Source organism: Carcharodon carcharias (assembly GCF_017639515.1).
Source record: "Carcharodon carcharias isolate sCarCar2 chromosome 29 unlocalized genomic scaffold, sCarCar2.pri SUPER_29_unloc_1, whole genome shotgun sequence".
NCBI lineage: Eukaryota > Metazoa > Chordata > Chondrichthyes > Lamniformes > Lamnidae > Carcharodon > Carcharodon carcharias.
In genome coordinates this window covers 4,207,588-4,225,162 of record NW_024470654.1, presented here as the reverse complement: position 1 = coordinate 4,225,162, position 17,575 = coordinate 4,207,588, and the positions used below count along the sequence as shown (strand labels likewise).

The 17,575-nt window shown below is 60.4% G+C and overlaps 1 protein-coding gene across 2 annotated transcripts in view; it reads left to right on the top strand.

Moving 5' to 3' along the window:
* The first annotated feature begins 3,748 nt into the window (after positions 1 to 3,748).
* The window catches only part of LOC121273991 (DNA-binding death effector domain-containing protein 2-like), a 39,128-nt gene continuing 25,301 nt past the window's right edge, over positions 3,749 to 17,575 (top strand). Inside the window, exon 1 of one of the 2 annotated variants that reach the window (XM_041181121.1) lies at positions 3,749 to 4,569. In XM_041181121.1, coding sequence (XP_041037055.1) covers positions 4,086 to 4,569 — 484 coding nt within the window. In that variant the 5' untranslated portion in view covers positions 3,749 to 4,085. The remainder of the gene's footprint in view (positions 4,570 to 17,575) is intronic. The other variant, XM_041181123.1, reaches the window with a different exon arrangement.

Here is a 17,575-nt window from a genome sequence, read left to right as displayed (position 1 = left end):
AAATTAAAAGAGATAACTTAGCAGCAAAAACATGGCATAATGGTAACAGAGTTGGAAGCAGACCATCTTGTAATGAATCACAGTTTTAAAAGATCAAATATTTTCTCTGTCATCGAAATGGACACCTCATGAGACATTGTAAAGATAGAATTAGGCAAACTTTCAGACAAAAGCAAAAACCCAATGAGATTAAATGTTGAAAAGATTCAGTTGTAATAGATTCAGATATTTATTCGTTATATAATTTCAACGTAGGGAGAACAGAACCTACCTACGTAAGCATGAGAGTGAATGAGAGGCCTGTCAGAATGGAGGTGGATACTGGAGCAGCCACTACAGTGATAGGTGAGTTTACTTCGAAATACCTGAATCATGGGGAATGTAAACTCAATTTGGAAGAAACTGATGCAAATTGAAAACTTACACGGAAGAAGTCACGGTACGGTGCAGAGTTCAAACATGAGATTATCCTTGATGGTAGTGGCAGGCGAGGGACCTAGTCTCCTCAGGCGAACATGGCTGAAAGAAATTAAAGTGGAACGGGCTGAAATCTTCCAACTGAGAACTAATGGGCTATCAGAGCTACTACAAAAATATGCCTCAGTTTTCAATGATGAACTTGGAAAGATCGAGGGGCTACAAGCATTAATTCATGGAGATCCCAATGCAACACCAAGATTGATGAACGCAAGACCTGTACCTTATGCAATCTGGGAAAGACAGACACTGAACTGGACAGATTAGAAAAACTGGGAGTGATACAACCCGTACAATTTTCAGAGGGGGCAGCACCAATTGTACCTGTTCTCAAACCTGACCGAAGCATTCGAATTTGTGGGGTCTAAAAATTATGTCAATAAAATGGCTTAGTTGGACAGACACCCCATACCAAAAATTGAAAACTGGCAAGTAAAACTGCCTACATGCTTATCAGCAATTGGAACTAGAGAAGGCCTCCCAGAAGTTTGTCACCATTGATACACAAAGGGTTGTACTAATACACCCATTTAACTTTAGGTGTATCTTCAGCTTGCATCATATTCCAAAGAACCATTGGAAGTTTACTACATGGACTGCCCCATATTGTAGTTTATTTGGATGATGTTCTCATGACTGGACTGGACCCACTGAAAAGGAACATTTGATGAGCTTGGAAGAGGTTTTGAAACGTTTTTCGTGGGTTGGGGTGTGGTTGAAAAAAGTGCACATTCCAAGTGAAAGAGGTAGCTTACCTCGGCTACAAGGTAGATTCACAAGGCCTACATTCAGTTGAAGGCAGCTATAACTGCTGTGGAGCTCGGACTGAATTCTGATAGCTGTGAGACCCCTTTAAATCTTCAGCTTTTCTATTGGTGGGTGTGTCTTACCGGACCGCTCTCTGAAGTCTGACTCCTGCTGCAGAAAAACACTGTGATAAGGTAGGCATTTATTTTTGTAGAAACCCTGCCTTTCATCAATTCCGCTAACACTTGTGGAATCTTTCCCCACGCTCACCAACTGAAGCCTCCCGGCTCCCTCTGCACAACAGGTCTCGTACCCCCTAACTTTTGATTCTGGGGTCGCATAAAATATGAGTGTAGTAACTTGATGTGTAATATACCTTTAAAACAAACATAATGGTAGATCACGTGATCTTGATATCCAATAGCAGAGTAGCGAGGGCTACCTCTGTACTCAGTTAGTCTTGAGTTAGAGTCTGAAGTGTAAAGATAGAGTTTTGAGTTGTAAATAAACAGAATGTTTCTGTTTCTTCTAAGAATAGTCCACTGATCTTCCCTGTCTTGCTGCCAGCTCGAACACCCCGAACAAGCAACTTGGATCCTTTAGCCCCAACAAACCAAGGCCACAGGATCCAACAATGAGGCATTAAAATGGGGTTGAGGCAGAAAATGGTTTGCAAAGCCATGTTGTAGATTGTACACATTGTCCCCCACCATATCCTTCATTCAAACCCACATTCCCCTCACCCCTTCTCCCATTTACCCTCACCCCCTCCTGGCATCCCTCCCACCAAGTTTCCCCCTCCCCCCCTCAATTCCCACTCACATCATTTCCCCTCACCGCTCCCCATTCCCCCTCCCAATTCCTTCAACCCATTCCCTGGTCTCCCTCCCATTCTGCTCTCCCTCTCCCATTCCTCCCTCCCCCTCTCAATCCCCCCCACCCATTTCCATTCCCCCCAATACCCCCTCCCATTCCACCTCCTCCAATTCCCCCCACCCCAACCCCTTTCCTCCTCCCGCCACATCCCCCTCCCGCCCTCTTTACCCTCCCCCATATCCCCCTCCCCCACATCCTCCCCGCCCTCATTACCCCCGCCCTCATCTCCCTCCCCCACATCCCCCCGCCCCACATTCCCCCCATCCTCATCCCCCTCCACCCCCTGCCCCACATTCCCCCTATCCTCATTCCCCTCCCCCCATGTCCCCCTTCCCCCACTTCCCCCTCGCCCTCATCCCCTCCCCTACCTCCCCCTCCCCCACATCCCCCCGCCCCACATCCCACCCGCCCTACATCCCACCCGCCCTCATCCCCCTCCCCTACATCTCCCTCCTCCACAACACCCCCGCCCTCATCCCCCTCTCCCCACATCGCCCCTGTCCTCATTCCCCTCCTTCCACATCCTGCCTGTCCTCATTCCCCTCCCCCCACATTGCCCCAACCCCCACATCACTCACATCCCCTCATCCCCCACATCCCCTCACATCCCCCCATCCCCTCATCCACCCCATCCCCCCATTCCCCCCCATCCCGCACATCCCCTCATCCCCCCCATCCCCCACATCCGCTCATCCCCCCCATCCGCTCATCCCCCCCATCCCCTCATCCCTCAAATCCCTTCCACATCCCCTCATCCCCCATTCCCTCATCCCCCATACCCTCATCCCCTCACCACCCACATCCCCTCATCCCTCATCCCCCATCCCCTCCGCATCCACTCATTCCCCCAAACCCTCATCCCCATTCCCTCATCCCCCTATCCCCCCATTCCCTCCACTTTCCCTCGTCCCCATACCCTCATCCCCCTCCACAACACCTCATCCCCCTCCACAACCCCTCATCCCCTCCACATCCCCTCATCCCCCTATCCCCTCATCCCCCTCCACAACCCCTCATCCCCTCCACATCCCCTCATCCCCTCCACATCCCCTCATCCCCCCATACCCTCAGCCCCCCATACCCTCATCCCCCTCCACAACCCCTCACCCCCCTCCACAACCCCTCATCCCCTCCACATCCCCTCATCCCCCATACCCTCACCCCCTCCACAACCCCTCATCCCCCTCATCCCTCACATCCCCTCCACATCCCCCAATTCCCTCAGCCCCCCATTGCTTCATACCCCTCAACCCTCATCCCCCACATCCCCTCATCCCTACATCCCTCATTCCTACATCCCCTCATCCCCCTCATCCCTCACATCCCTCATTCCTACATCCCCTCATCCCCCACATCCCCTACATTCCCTCATCCCGCTCATCCCTCATCCCCCACATCCCCTCATCCCCCTCATTCCTCCCCCATGGGTCCGTTAAACGGAAATGTTGTTTTGAAACGGGTGTGGGGTTGCGTCACAGAGGCGAGGGTGTGACGTCACAGAGAGCGGGGCTCCTGCGCAGTGGGGTGGGGTACGGTGGGGGTGGGGCGCCCGTCTTGCACCCTCCCCCACCCCCACCACCACCCCCAACCCAGGGCAACCAACCAGATCTGGCGCAGGCGCAGGCGCTGCAAGGGGGACAAATAATGGGGTGGGGCGGCGGCGGCCAGCTAAGCTGAGCTGGCGCCTGCGCGGAGTGAGTCGGCTGGTTGGCGCTTGCGCGGAGTTGTGGAAAGTACCAGAAAGAGGGCGAGAAAAACAACAACAACGGCGTCGGCTTCTTCGCAGCAGCAGCAGCGAACTCGACGCGCAGAGCGAGCGGCCGGTTTATTATTATTTTCTTTTCACTCGGGCCTGTGATTGTTTGAGTTTAATCCCCTCCCTCTTGTGAGGCCGCTGGTTTGTTTTAATTTTTGCCGGTTTTATTCCTTCGACGTTAGGCCTCAGGCCTTCGCCCTGCCCGGGGCCCGGTGTCAGAGGGAGCTCGATGGCGGCGGTGAAGCGAGCTCGCTGGGACGAGGAGGAGGTGCTGGCCTATTACCGCATGCTGTCCCTGCACCAGATGTTCGAGCTGGTCGGCTCCCAGCTCAGCCAGGCCGACGTCGAGGCCCTGGCCTTCCTGTTGGACGAGGCCTACCCGCTGGAGCGGGCGCTGCGGGCGGCCCAGGCCGGGGAGGGGGAGGGGGAGGAGGAGGAGGGAGAGGGGATGGAGGAGGAGGAGGGGGGGGAGGCGGAGGTCCCGGGCCCAGCCTCACCCCGCCACCAGCCCCCGGCCCGGGGGCCCCGGCCTCACCCCCTCCCTGCCGCCTCCTTCTCCCTCCACCGGCCCAAGAGCGGCGTCAGGCTCCTGTTCGAGCTGGAGCGGAGGGGCCTGTGCGACGAGACCAACTTCAGGGAGTTGCTGCAGCTCCTCCGGGTCATCAGCCGCCACGATCTGCTGCCCTATGTGGGCCAGAAGCGGGGCCGAGCAGGTAGGAGAGCCGGGGGGGCGGGGGTGGGAAACAGACCGGGGATGGGGGGGAGGAGGGGTGTAATCAGGGGGTGGGAAACACCGGGGGGGGGGGGGAGGAGGGGGAGAAACGGGGTGGGAAACAGACCGGGGAGGGAGGGGAGGGATAACACACAGGGGATGGGGAGGGGAGGGATAACAGACGGGGGATGGGGAGGGGAGGGGAGGGATAACAGACGGGGGATGGGGAGGGGAGGGATAACAGACGGGGGATGGGGAGGGGAGGGGAGGGATAACAGACGGGGGATGGGGAGGGGAGGGGAGGGATAACAGACGGGGGATGGGGAGGGGAGGGATAACAGACGGGGGATGGGGAGGGGAGGGGAGGGATAACAGACGGGGGATGGGGAGGGAGGGGAGGGATAACAGACGGGGGATGGGGAGGGAGGGGAGGGATAACAGACGGGGGATGGGGAGGGGAGGGGAGGGATAACAGACGGGGGATGGGGAGGGGAGGGGAGGGATAACAGACGGGGGATGGGGAGGGGAGGGGAGGGATAACACACGGGGGATGGGGAGGGGAGGGGAGGGATAACAGACGGGGGATGGGGAGGGGAGGGGAGGGATAACACGGGGGATGGGGAGGGAGGGGAGGGATAACAGACGGGGGATGGGGAGGGTGGGGAGGGATAACAGACGGGGGATGGGGAGGGGAGGGGAGGGATAACAGACGGGGGATGGGGAGGGGAGGGGAGGGATAACAGACGGGGGATGGGGAGGGGAGGGGAGGGATAACAGACGGGGGATGGGGAGGGGAGGGGAGGGATAACAGACGGGGGATGGGGAGGGGAGGGGAGGGATAACAGACGGGGGATGGGGAGGGGAGGGGAGGGATAACAGACGGGGGATGGGGAGGGGAGGGGAGGGATAACAGACGGGGGATGAGGAGGGGAGGGGAGGGATAACAGACGGGGGATGGGGAGGGGAGGGGAGGGATAACAGACGGGGGATGGGGAGGGGAGGGGAGGGATAACAGACGGGGGATGGGGAGGGGAGGGGAGGGATAACAGACGGGGGATGGGGAGGGGAGGGGAGGGATAACAGACGGGGGATGGGGAGGGGAGGGGAGGGATAACAGACGGGGGATGGGGAGGGGAGGGGAGGGATAACAGACGGGGGATGGGGAGGGGAGGGGAGGGATAACAGACGGGGGATGGGGAGGGGAGGGGAGGGATAACAGACGGGGGATGGGGAGGGGAGGGGAGGGATAACAGACGGGGGATGGGGAGGGGAGGGGAGGGATAACAGACGGGGGATGGGGAGGGGAGGGGAGGGATAACAGACGGGGGATGGGGAGGGGAGGGGAGGGATAACAGACGGGGGATGGGGAGGGGAGGGGAGGGATAACAGACGGGGGATGGGGAGGGGAGGGGAGGGATAACAGACGGGGGATGGGGAGGGGAGGGGAGGGATAACAGACGGGGGATGGGGAGGGGAGGGGAGGGATAACAGACGGGGGATGGGGAGGGGAGGGGAGGGATAACAGACGGGGGATGGGGAGGGGAGGGGAGGGATAACAGACGGGGGATGGGGAGGGGAGGGGAGGGGAGGGATAACAGACGGGGGATGGGGAGGGGGAGGGATAACAGACGGGGGATGGGGAGGGGAGGGGAGGGGAGGGATAACAGACGGGGGATGGGGAGGGGAGGGGAGGGATAACAGACGGGGGATGGGGAGGGGAGGGGAGGGATAACAGACGGGGGATGGGGAGGGGAGGGGAGGGATAACAGACGGGGGATGGGGAGGGGAGGGGAGGGATAACAGACGGGGGATGGGGAGGGGAGGGGAGGGATAACAGACGGGGGATGGGGAGGGGAGGGGAGGGATAACAGACGGGGGATGGGGAGGGGAGGGGAGGGATAACAGACGGGGGATGGGGAGGGGAGGGGAGGGATAACAGACGGGGGATGGGGAGGGGAGGGGAGGGATAACAGACGGGGGATGGGGAGGGGAGGGGAGGGATAACAGACGGGGGATGGGGAGGGGAGGGGAGGGATAACAGACGGGGGATGGGGAGGGGAGGGGAGGGATAACAGACGGGGGATGGGGAGGGGAGGGGAGGGATAACAGACGGGGGATGGGGAGGGGAGGGGAGGGATAACAGACGGGGGATGGGGAGGGGAGGGGAGGGATAACAGACGGGGGATGGGGAGGGGAGGGGAGGGATAACAGACGGGGGATGGGGAGGGGAGGGGAGGGATAACAGACGGGGGATGGGGAGGGGAGGGGAGGGATAACAGACGGGGGATGGGGAGGGGAGGGGAGGGATAACAGACGGGGGATGGGGAGGGGAGGGGAGGGATAACAGACGGGGGATGGGGAGGGGAGGGGAGGGATAACAGACGGGGGATGGGGAGGGGAGGGGAGGGATAACAGACGGGGGATGGGGAGGGAGGGGAGGGATAACAGACGGGGGATGGGGAGGGAGGGGAGGGATAACAGACGGGGGATGGGGAGGGAGGGGAGGGATAACAGACGGGGGATGGGGAGGGAGGGAGGGGAGGGATAACAGACGGGGGATGGGGAGGGAGGGAGGGGAGGGATAACAGACGGGGGATGGGGAGGGAGGGAGGGGAGGGATAACAGACGGGGGATGGGGAGGGAGGGAGGGGAGGGATAACAGACGGGGGATGGGGAGGGAGGGAGGGGAGGGATAACAGACGGGGGATGGGGAGGGAGGGAGGGGAGGGATAACAGACGGGGGATGGGGAGGGAGGGAGGGGAGGGATAACAGACGGGGGATGGGGAGGGAGGGAGGGGAGGGATAACAGACGGGGGATGGGGAGGGAGGGAGGGGAGGGATAACAGACGGGGGATGGGGAGGGAGGGAGGGGAGGGATAACAGACGGGGGATGGGGAGGGAGGGAGGGGAGGGATAACAGACGGGGGATGGGGAGGGAGGGAGGGGAGGGATAACAGACGGGGGATGGGGAGGGAGGGAGGGGAGGGATAACAGACGGGGGATGGGGAGGGAGGGAGGGGAGGGATAACAGACGGGGGATGGGGAGGGGAGGGGAGGGGAGGGATAACAGACGGGGGATGGGGAGGGGAGGGGAGGGATAACAGACGGGGCATGGGGAGGGGAGGGGAGGGATAACAGACGGGGCATGGGGAGGGGAGGGGAGGGATAACAGACGGGGGATGGGGAGGGGAGGGGAGGGATAACAGACGGGGGATGGGGAGGGGAGGGGAGGGATAACAGACGGGGGATGGGGAGGGGAGGGGAGGGATAACAGACGGGGGATGGGGAGGGATAACAGACGGGGGATGGGGAGGGATAACAGACGGGGGATGGGGAGGGATAACAGACGGGGGATGGGGAGGGATAACAGACGGGGGATGGGGAGGGATAACAGACGGGGGATGGGGAGGGATAACAGACGGGGGATGGGGAGGGGAGGGATAACAGACGGGGGATGGGGAGGGGAGGGATAACAGACGGGGGATGGGGAGGGGAGGGATAACAGACGGGGGATGGGGAGGGGAGGGATAACAGACGGGGGATGGGGAGGGGAGGGATAACAGACGGGGGATGGGGAGGGGAGGGATAACAGACGGGGGATGGGGAGGGGAGGGATAACAGACGGGGGATGGGGAGGGGAGGGATAACAGACGGGGGATGGGGAGGGGAGGGATAACAGACGGGGGATGGGGAGGGGAGGGATAACAGACGGGGGATGGGGAGGGGAGGGATAACAGACGGGGGATGGGGAGGGGAGGGATAACAGACGGGGGATGGGGAGGGGAGGGATAACAGACGGGGGATGGGGAGGGGAGGGATAACAGACGGGGGATGGGGAGGGGAGGGATAACAGACGGGGGATGGGGAGGGGAGGGATAACAGACGGGGGATGGGGAGGGGAGGGATAACAGACGGGGGATGGGGAGGGGAGGGATAACAGACGGGGGATGGGGAGGGGAGGGATAACAGACGGGGGATGGGGAGGGGAGGGATAACAGACGGGGGATGGGAGGGGAGGGATAACAGACGGGGGATGGGGAGGGGAGGGATAACAGACGGGGGATGGGGAGGGGAGGGATAACAGACGGGGGATGGGGAGGGGAGGGATAACAGACGGGGGATGGGGAGGGGAGGGATAACAGACGGGGGATGGGGAGGGGAGGGATAACAGACGGGGGATGGGGAGGGGAGGGATAACAGACGGGGGATGGGGAGGGGAGGGATAACAGACGGGGGATGGGGAGGGGAGGGATAACAGACGGGGGATGGGGAGGGGAGGGATAACAGACGGGGGATGGGGAGGGGAGGGATAACAGACGGGGGATGGGGAGGGGAGGGATAACAGACGGGGGATGGGGAGGGGAGGGATAACAGACGGGGGATGGGGAGGGGAGGGATAACAGACGGGGGATGGGGAGGGGAGGGATAACAGACGGGGGATGGGGAGGGGAGGGATAACAGACGGGGGATGGGGAGGGGAGGGATAACAGACGGGGGATGGGGAGGGGAGGGATAACAGACGGGGGATGGGGAGGGGAGGGATAACAGACGGGGGATGGGGAGGGGAGGGATAACAGACGGGGGATGGGGAGGGGAGGGATAACAGACGGGGGATGGGGAGGGGAGGGATAACAGACGGGGGATGGGGAGGGGAGGGATAACAGACGGGGGATGGGGAGGGGAGGGATAACAGACGGGGGATGGGGAGGGGAGGGATAACAGACGGGGGATGGGGAGGGGAGGGATAACAGACGGGGGATGGGGAGGGGAGGGATAACAGACGGGGGATGGGGAGGGGAGGGATAACAGACGGGGGATGGGGAGGGAGGGGAGGGATAACAGACGGGGGATGGGGAGGGGAGGGGAGGGGAAGGATAACAGACGGGGGATGGGGAGGGGAGGGATAACAGACGGGGGATGGGGAGGGGAGGGATAACAGACGGGGGATGGGGAGGGGAGGGATAACAGACGGGGGATGGGGAGGGGAGGGGAGGGATAACAGACGGGGGATGGGGAGGGGAGGGGAGGGATAACAGACGGGGGATTGGGGGGGAGGGATAACAGACGGGGGATGGGGAGGGAGGGGAGGGATAACAGACGGGGGATGGGGAGGGAGGGGAGGGATAACAGACGGGGGATGGGGAGGGAGGGGAGGGATAACAGACGGGGGATGGGGAGGGGAGGGGAGGGATAACAGACGGGGGATGGGGAGGGGAGGGATAACAGACGGGGGATGGGGAGGGGAGGGATAACAGACGGGGGATGGGGAGGGGAGGGATAACAGACGGGGGATGGGGAGGGGAAGGATAACAGACGGGGGATGGGGAGGGGGAGGGATAACAGACGGGGGATTGGGGGGGGAGGGATAACAGACGGGTGATGGGGGGGGAGGGATAACAGACGGGGGATGGGGAGGGGAGGGATAACAGACGGGGGATGGGGAGGGGAGGGGAGGGATAACAGACGGGGGATGGGGAGGGGGAGGGATAACAGACGGGGGATTGGGGGGGAGGGATAACAGACGGGGGATGGGGAGGGAGGGGAGGGATAACAGACGGGGGATGGGGAGGGAGGGGAGGGATAACAGACGGGGGATGGGGAGGGGAGGGGAGGGATAACAGACGGGGGATGGGGGGGGGAGGGGAGGGATAACAGACGGGGGATGGGGAGGGGAGGGATAACAGACGGGGGATGGGGAGGGGAGGGATAACAGACGGGGGATGGGGAGGGGAGGGGAGGGATAACAGACGGGGGATGGGGAGGGGAGGGGAGGGATAACAGACGGTTGATGGGGAGGGGGAGGGATAACAGACGGGGGATTGGGGGGGGAGGGATAACAGACGGGTGATGGGGGGGGAGGGATAACAGACGGGGGATGGGGAGGGGAGGGATAACAGACGGGGGATGGGGAGGGGAGGGATAACAGACGGGGGATGGGATGGGGAGGGGAGGGATAACAGACGGGGGATGGGGAGGGGAGGGGAGGGATAACAGACGGGGGATGGGGAGGGGAGGGGAGGGATAACAGACGGGGGATGGGGAGTGGAGGGATAACAGACGGGGGATGGGGAGGGGAGGGGAGGGATAACAGACGGGGGATGGGGAGGGGAGGGATAACAGACGGGGGATGGGGAGGGGAGGGATAACAGACGGGGGATGGGGAGGGGAGGGATAACAGACGGGGGATGGGGAGGGGAGGGATAACAGACGGGGGATGGGGAGGGGAGGGATAACAGACGGGGGATGGGGAGGGGAGGGATAACAGACGGGGGATGGGGAGGGGAGGGATAACAGACGGGGGATGGGGAGGGGAGGGATAACAGACGGGGGATGGGGAGGGGAGGGATAACAGACGGGGGATGGGGAGGGGAGGGATAACAGACGGGGGATGGGGAGGGGAGGGATAACAGACGGGGGATGGGGAGGGGAGGGATAACAGACGGGGGATGGGGAGGGGAGGGATAACAGACGGGGGATGGGGAGGGGAGGGATAACAGACGGGGGATGGGGAGGGGAGGGATAACAGACGGGGGATGGGGAGGGGAGGGATAACAGACGGGGGATGGGGAGGGGAGGGATAACAGACGGGGGATGGGGAGGGGAGGGATAACAGACGGGGGATGGGGAGGGGAGGGAGGGATAACAGACGGGGGATGGGGAGGGGAGGGGAGGGATAACAGACGGGGGATGGGGAGGGGAGGGGAGGGATAACAGACGGGGGATGGGGAGGGGAGGGGAGGGATAACAGACGGGGGATGGGGAGGGGAGGGGAGGGATAACAGACGGGGGATGGGGAGGGGAGGGGAGGGATAACAGACGGGGGATTGGGGGGGGAGGGATAACAGACGGGTGATGGGGGGGGAGGGATAACAGACGGGGGATGGGGAGGGAGGGGGAGGGATAACAGACGGGGGATTGGGGGGGGAGGGATAACAGACGGGTGATGGGGGGGGAGGGATAACAGACGGGGGATGGGGAGGGGAGGGGAGGGATAACAGACGGGGGATGGGGAGGGGAGGGATAACAGACGGGGGATGGGGAGGGGAGGGGAGGGATAACAGACGGGGGATGGGGAGGGGAGGGATAACAGACGGGGGATGGGGAGGGGAGGGATAACAGACGGGGGATGGGGAGGGGAGGGGAGGGATAACAGACGGGGGATGGGGAGGGGAGGGGAGGGATAACAGACGGGGGATGGGGAGGGGAGGGGAGGGATAACAGACGGGGGATGGGGAGGGGAGGGATAACAGTCGGGGGATGGGGAGGGGAGGGGAGGGATAACAGACGGGGGATGGGGAGGGGAGGGGAGGGATAACAGACGGGGGATGGGGAGGGGAGGGGAGGGATAACAGACGGGGGATGGGGAGGGGAGGGATAACAGACGGGGGATGGGGAGGGGAGGGATAACAGACGGGGGATGGGGAGGGGAGGGATAACAGACGGGGGATGGGGAGGGGAGGGGAGGGATAACAGACGGGGGATGGGGAGGGGAGGGGAGGGATAACAGACGGGGGATGGGGAGGGGAGGGGAGGGATAACAGACGGGGGATGGGGAGGGGAGGGGAGGGATAACAGACGGGGGATGGGGAGGGGAGGGGAGGGATAACAGACGGGGGATGGGGAGGGGAGGGGAGGGATAACAGACGGGGGATGGGGAGGGGAGGGGAGGGATAACAGACGGGGGATGGGGAGGGGAGGGGAGGGATAACAGACGGGGGATGGGGAGGGGGGGGGAGGGATAACAGACGGGGGATGGGGAGGGATAACAGACGGGGGATGGGGAGGGGAGGGGAGGGGAGGGATAACAGACGGGGGATGGGGAGGGGAGGGGAGGGATAACAGACGAGGGAAGGGGAGGGGAGGGGAGGGATAACAGACGGGGGATGGGGAGGGGAGGGATAACAGACGGGGGATGGGGAGGGGAGGGATAACAGACGGGGGATGGGGAGGGGAGGGATAACAGACGGGGGATGGGGAGGGGAGGGATAACAGACGGGGGATGGGGAGGGGAGGGGAGGGATAACAGACGGGGGATGGGGAGGGGAGGGGAGGGATAACAGACGGGGGATGGGGAGGGGAGGGGAGGGATAACAGACGGGGGATGGGGAGGGGAGGGATAACAGACGGGGGCTGGGGAGGGGAGGGGAGGGATAACAGACGGGGGATGGGGAGGGGAGGGGAGGGATAACAGACGGGGGATGGGGAGGGGAGGGGCGGGATAACAGACGGGGGATGGGGAGGGGAGGGGAGGGATAACAGACGGGGGATGGGGAGGGATAACAGACGGGGGATGGGGAGGGATAACAGACGGGGGATGGGGAGGGATAACAGACGGGGGATGGGGAGGGATAACAGACGGGGGATGGGGAGGGATAACAGACGGGGGATGGGGAGGGATAACAGACGGGGGATGGGGAGGGATAACAGACGGGGGATGGGGAGGGATAACAGACGGGGGATGGGGAGGGATAACAGACGGGGGATGGGGAGGGATAACAGACGGGGGATGGGGAGGGATAACAGACGGGGGATGGGGAGGGATAACAGACGGGGGATGGGGAGGGATAACAGACGGGGGATGGGGAGGGATAACAGACGGGGGATGGGGAGGGATAACAGACGGGGGATGGGGAGGGATAACAGACGGGGGATGGGGAGGGATAACAGACGGGGGATGGGGAGGGATAACAGACGGGGGATGGGGAGGGATAACAGACGGGGGATGGGGAGGGATAACAGACGGGGGATGGGGAGGGATAACAGACGGGGGATGGGGAGGGATAACAGACGGGGGATGGGGAGGGGATGGGGAGGGATAACAGACGGGGGATGGGGAGGGGATGGGGAGGGATAACAGACGGGGGATGGGGAGGGGAGGGGATGGGAAGGATAACAGACGGGGGATGGGGAGGGATAACAGACGGGGGATGGGGAGGGGATGGGGAGGGATAACAGACGGGGGATGGGGAGGGATAACAGACGGGGGATGGGGAGGGATAACAGACGGGGGATGGGGAGGGATAACAGACGGGGGATGGGGAGGGGATGGGGAGGGATAACAGACGGGGGATGGGGAGGGATAACAGACGGGGGATGGGGAGGGATAACAGACGGGGGATGGGGAGGGATAACAGACGGGGGATGGGGAGGGGATGGGGAGGGATATCAGACGGGGGATGGGGAGGGATAACAGACGGGGGATGGGGAGGGGAGGGGAGGGATAACAGACGGGGGATGGGGAGGGGAGGGGAGGGATAACAGACGGGGGATGGGGAGGGGAGGGGAGGGATAACAGACGGGGGATGGGGAGGGGAGGGGAGGGATAACAGACGGGGGATGGGGAGGGGAGGGGAGGGATAACAGACGGGGGATGGGTAGGGGAGGGGAGGGATAACAGACGCGGATGGGGAGGGGAGGGGAGGGATAACAGACGGGGGATGGGTAGGGGAGGGGAGGGATAACAGACGGGGGATGGGGAGGGGAGTGGAGGGATAACAGACGGGGGATGGGGAGGGGAGTGGAGGGATAACAGACGGGGGATGGGGAGGGGAGGGGAGGGATAACAGACGGGTGATGGGGAGGGGAGGGGAGGGATAACAGACGGGTGATGGGGAGGGGAGGGGAGGGATAACAGACGGTTGATGGGGAGGGGGAGGGATAACAGACGGGGGATGGGGAGGGGGAGGGATAACAGACGGGGGATGGGGGGGGAGGGATAACAGACGGGGGATGGGGAGGGGAGGGGAGGGATAACAGACGGGGGATGGGGAGGGGAGGGGAGGGATAACAGACGGGGGATGGGGAGGGGAGGGATAACAGACGGGGGATGGGGAGGGGAGGGATAACAGACGGGGGATGGGGAGGGGAGGGATAACAGACGGGGGATGGGGAGGGGAGGGGAGGGATAACAGACGGGGGATGGGGTGGGGAGGGGAGGGATAACAGACGGGGATGGGGAGGGGAGGGATAACAGACGGGGGATGGGGGGGGAGGGATAACAGATGGGGGGGGGAGGGATAACAGACGGGGGATGGGGAGGGGAGGGGAGGGATAACAGACGGGGATGGGGAGGGGAGGGGAGGGATAACAGACGGGGGATGGGGAGGGGAGGGATAACAGACGGGGGATGGGGAGGGGAGGGATAACAGACGGGGGATAGGGGGGGAGGGATAACAGATGGGGGGGGGAGGGATAACAGACGGGGGATGGGGGGGAGGGATAACAGACGGGGGATGGGGGGGGAGGGATAACAGACGGGGGATGGGGGGGGGGGGGATAACAGACGGGGGATGGGGGGGGCGGGGGAGAGGGTAAACAGACGGGGGATGGGTGGGAGGGGGTAAACAGACGGGGGATGGGGGGGAGAGGGATTACAGACGGGGGATGGGGGGGGAGGGATAACAGACGGGGGATGGGGGGAGCGGTGGAGAGGGTAAACAGACGGGGGATGGGGGGGGCGGGGGAGAGGGTAAACAGACGGGGGGGCGGAGGAGAGGGTAAACAGATGGGGGATGGGGGGGGCGGGGGAGAGGGTAAACAGACGGGGGATGGGGGGGGCGGGGGAGAGGGTAAACAGACCGGGGATGGGGGGGAGAGGGTAAACAGACCGGGGATGGGGGGGGAGGAGTGGTAAACAGACCGGGGAGGGAGGGGGAGGAGTGGTAAACAGACCGGGGGGGGGGGCAGGGGGGTGTAGTGGGCGGGGTAAACAGACCGGGGGAGGGGAGTGGGGGGGTAAACAGACCGGGGGGGGGGGGGGGAGGTGGAGTGGGGTGAGGTAAACAGACCGGCGGGGAGGGGGTAAACAGACCGGGGAGGAGGGAGGGAGGGGTAAATAGACCGGGGAGGGAGGGGTAAATAGACCGGGGAGGGAGGGTAAACAGACGGGGGAGGGAGGGGGGTGGGGTCAGAACAGGCTGTATGTTCTTACTGGCCAACTTTTCCTATCTTCATAGACACTAGTAAGGTACTGAGTCATAAGTAATCATAAGATTGGAGGGTAGAGTTTCCTGGGACTAGTCTTTTAAATTTATCAAGATTCATAAATGCATGTTCACTCAATCCCACAGACAATTGTACACTCTTATTTTTAAGTTGGTAAACTAACAGCAGAGAAATGATATTTGAGCCGGTATCCATGTTTTTCTGCTTTTCAGGCTGGGGGAGCTAGTGATGCAGCACCATCAGATTGACCATGAAAAATGTATGTGGGTGGTTTGTGTTATAAATCTGCACACACAGGAACCTATAATTGGAAAAAGCTGTCACAAAAAATGCTAATATTTTGTAGGATGATCCTGGCAAACTGAACCTCAAAATGGTGTTTTGGCTCTTCAAGGTCTGTTAAGATAGTCATTGTTATCAAGAGGTGTAAGGAATATGAAAGTGCCAGCATTGGTTTGGGTGTGCTGATCAGGCCTGTGGTTTAAAGCAGTGTTGTGGAAGGGTCTATTGGTACAATTTTTGTACTTTCAATTGTACACTATTACACCATACACAACCCTTACTGGTATGACAGTGTAGGTTGGTTTGCCTTATTTCATACTTGTAGCACTTATTAAAAATACGGTTTTGAAAAGATGACCAGTTACAGAAACGCAGCATTAACGTTGTCAGATAGGTAACAATGTTTTTTGTGCCACTGCTGGTACTGAAAGAACATAAGGAACGAGTCTCGTATTTACCTGCTGTTGGTAAGGAACCGAACAAAAACACACGATCTCTAGGGAGGTACTTTAATCGACAGTGAGGAAGTAGCCTATTTGTTAAATGAGTACTTTGTATCTGCCTTCACAATAAAGGAAGAGAACAAAATACCAGCAGTACAAGGTCATCTAAAATTAGTTGCTTGGAGGAGCAACTTGGTGGATTTAATATGGTTTTAAGAAATAATAATGGGACTTAAGGCTGATCAATATCCAGGACTTGTTTAATTCCACCTGAGAATGTTGAGAGACATTGGAAAATTATCACCAGTGCACCCACAATTTCCCAAAGTCCTCTTGATTTGGGAATTGTGCCCTTGATAAATTGTAAATATCACTCCATTATTGTAAGACAGGAGTGGGAGAGAAAGCACTTACTGGAATTTATCATCTGGGTCAGTGGTTGTGCTTCTGAACAAGTATGAGCTGATTGAAGAGTTTAAGTGGAATTATGATTGGTATGTCATATTTGATTAATTGAGTTGAATATTTTGAGGGGCTCACTAACATGATGGGTAGGATAACATTGTCCAAATAGCCTTCCCAAGGCATTTGATAAGGTTCCACATGAGAGCACATGGATTGACAGACCTTGGGATATAATAAGAATGTGCAGATACACAACACCAAAAGGGATCATGGAAATGTGCCCTGGGATGTGACAAAGTGTATTCCACAGGGGATCTGTACTGGGGCATTGGGCCTTATATGTCCCTGACTTAATGAAGATGAGTCTGAATTACCCAGGAGCATGGTGAGCCTATAGTTCCCCACTGCTTTCCCCATGGCACCACCTTAGCCAATCAGAGTTGAATTGCCAATCAATCAGCACCCTCTTCTCCTGCAGTAAAAATTGCAATCATTTGAAATTTGGCATTGCATTTTTCCTGATAAGTGCAAGATAAAAGCCTGGATGAGTGCAGCTCCCACAACACTCAAGAAGCTTGACACTGCCCAGGACAAAGCAGCCGCTTGATTGGTGCCAAATGCACAAACATTCACTCCCTCCACCATCGACGCACAGTAGCAGCAGTGTGTGTACCATCTACAAGATGCACTGCAGGAATTCATAAAGGCTCCTTAGATAGCACCTTTCAAACCACCAACCGATAACATCTAGAAGGACAAGGGCAGCAGATAGGTGGGAACACCACCTGGAAGTTCCCCTCCAAGTCACTCACCATCCTGACTTGGAAATATATCGGCCGTTCGTTCACTGTTGCTGGGTTAAAATCCTGGAACTCCCTCCCTAATAGCACTGTGGGTGTACCTACACCACAGGGACTGCAGTTCAAGAAGGC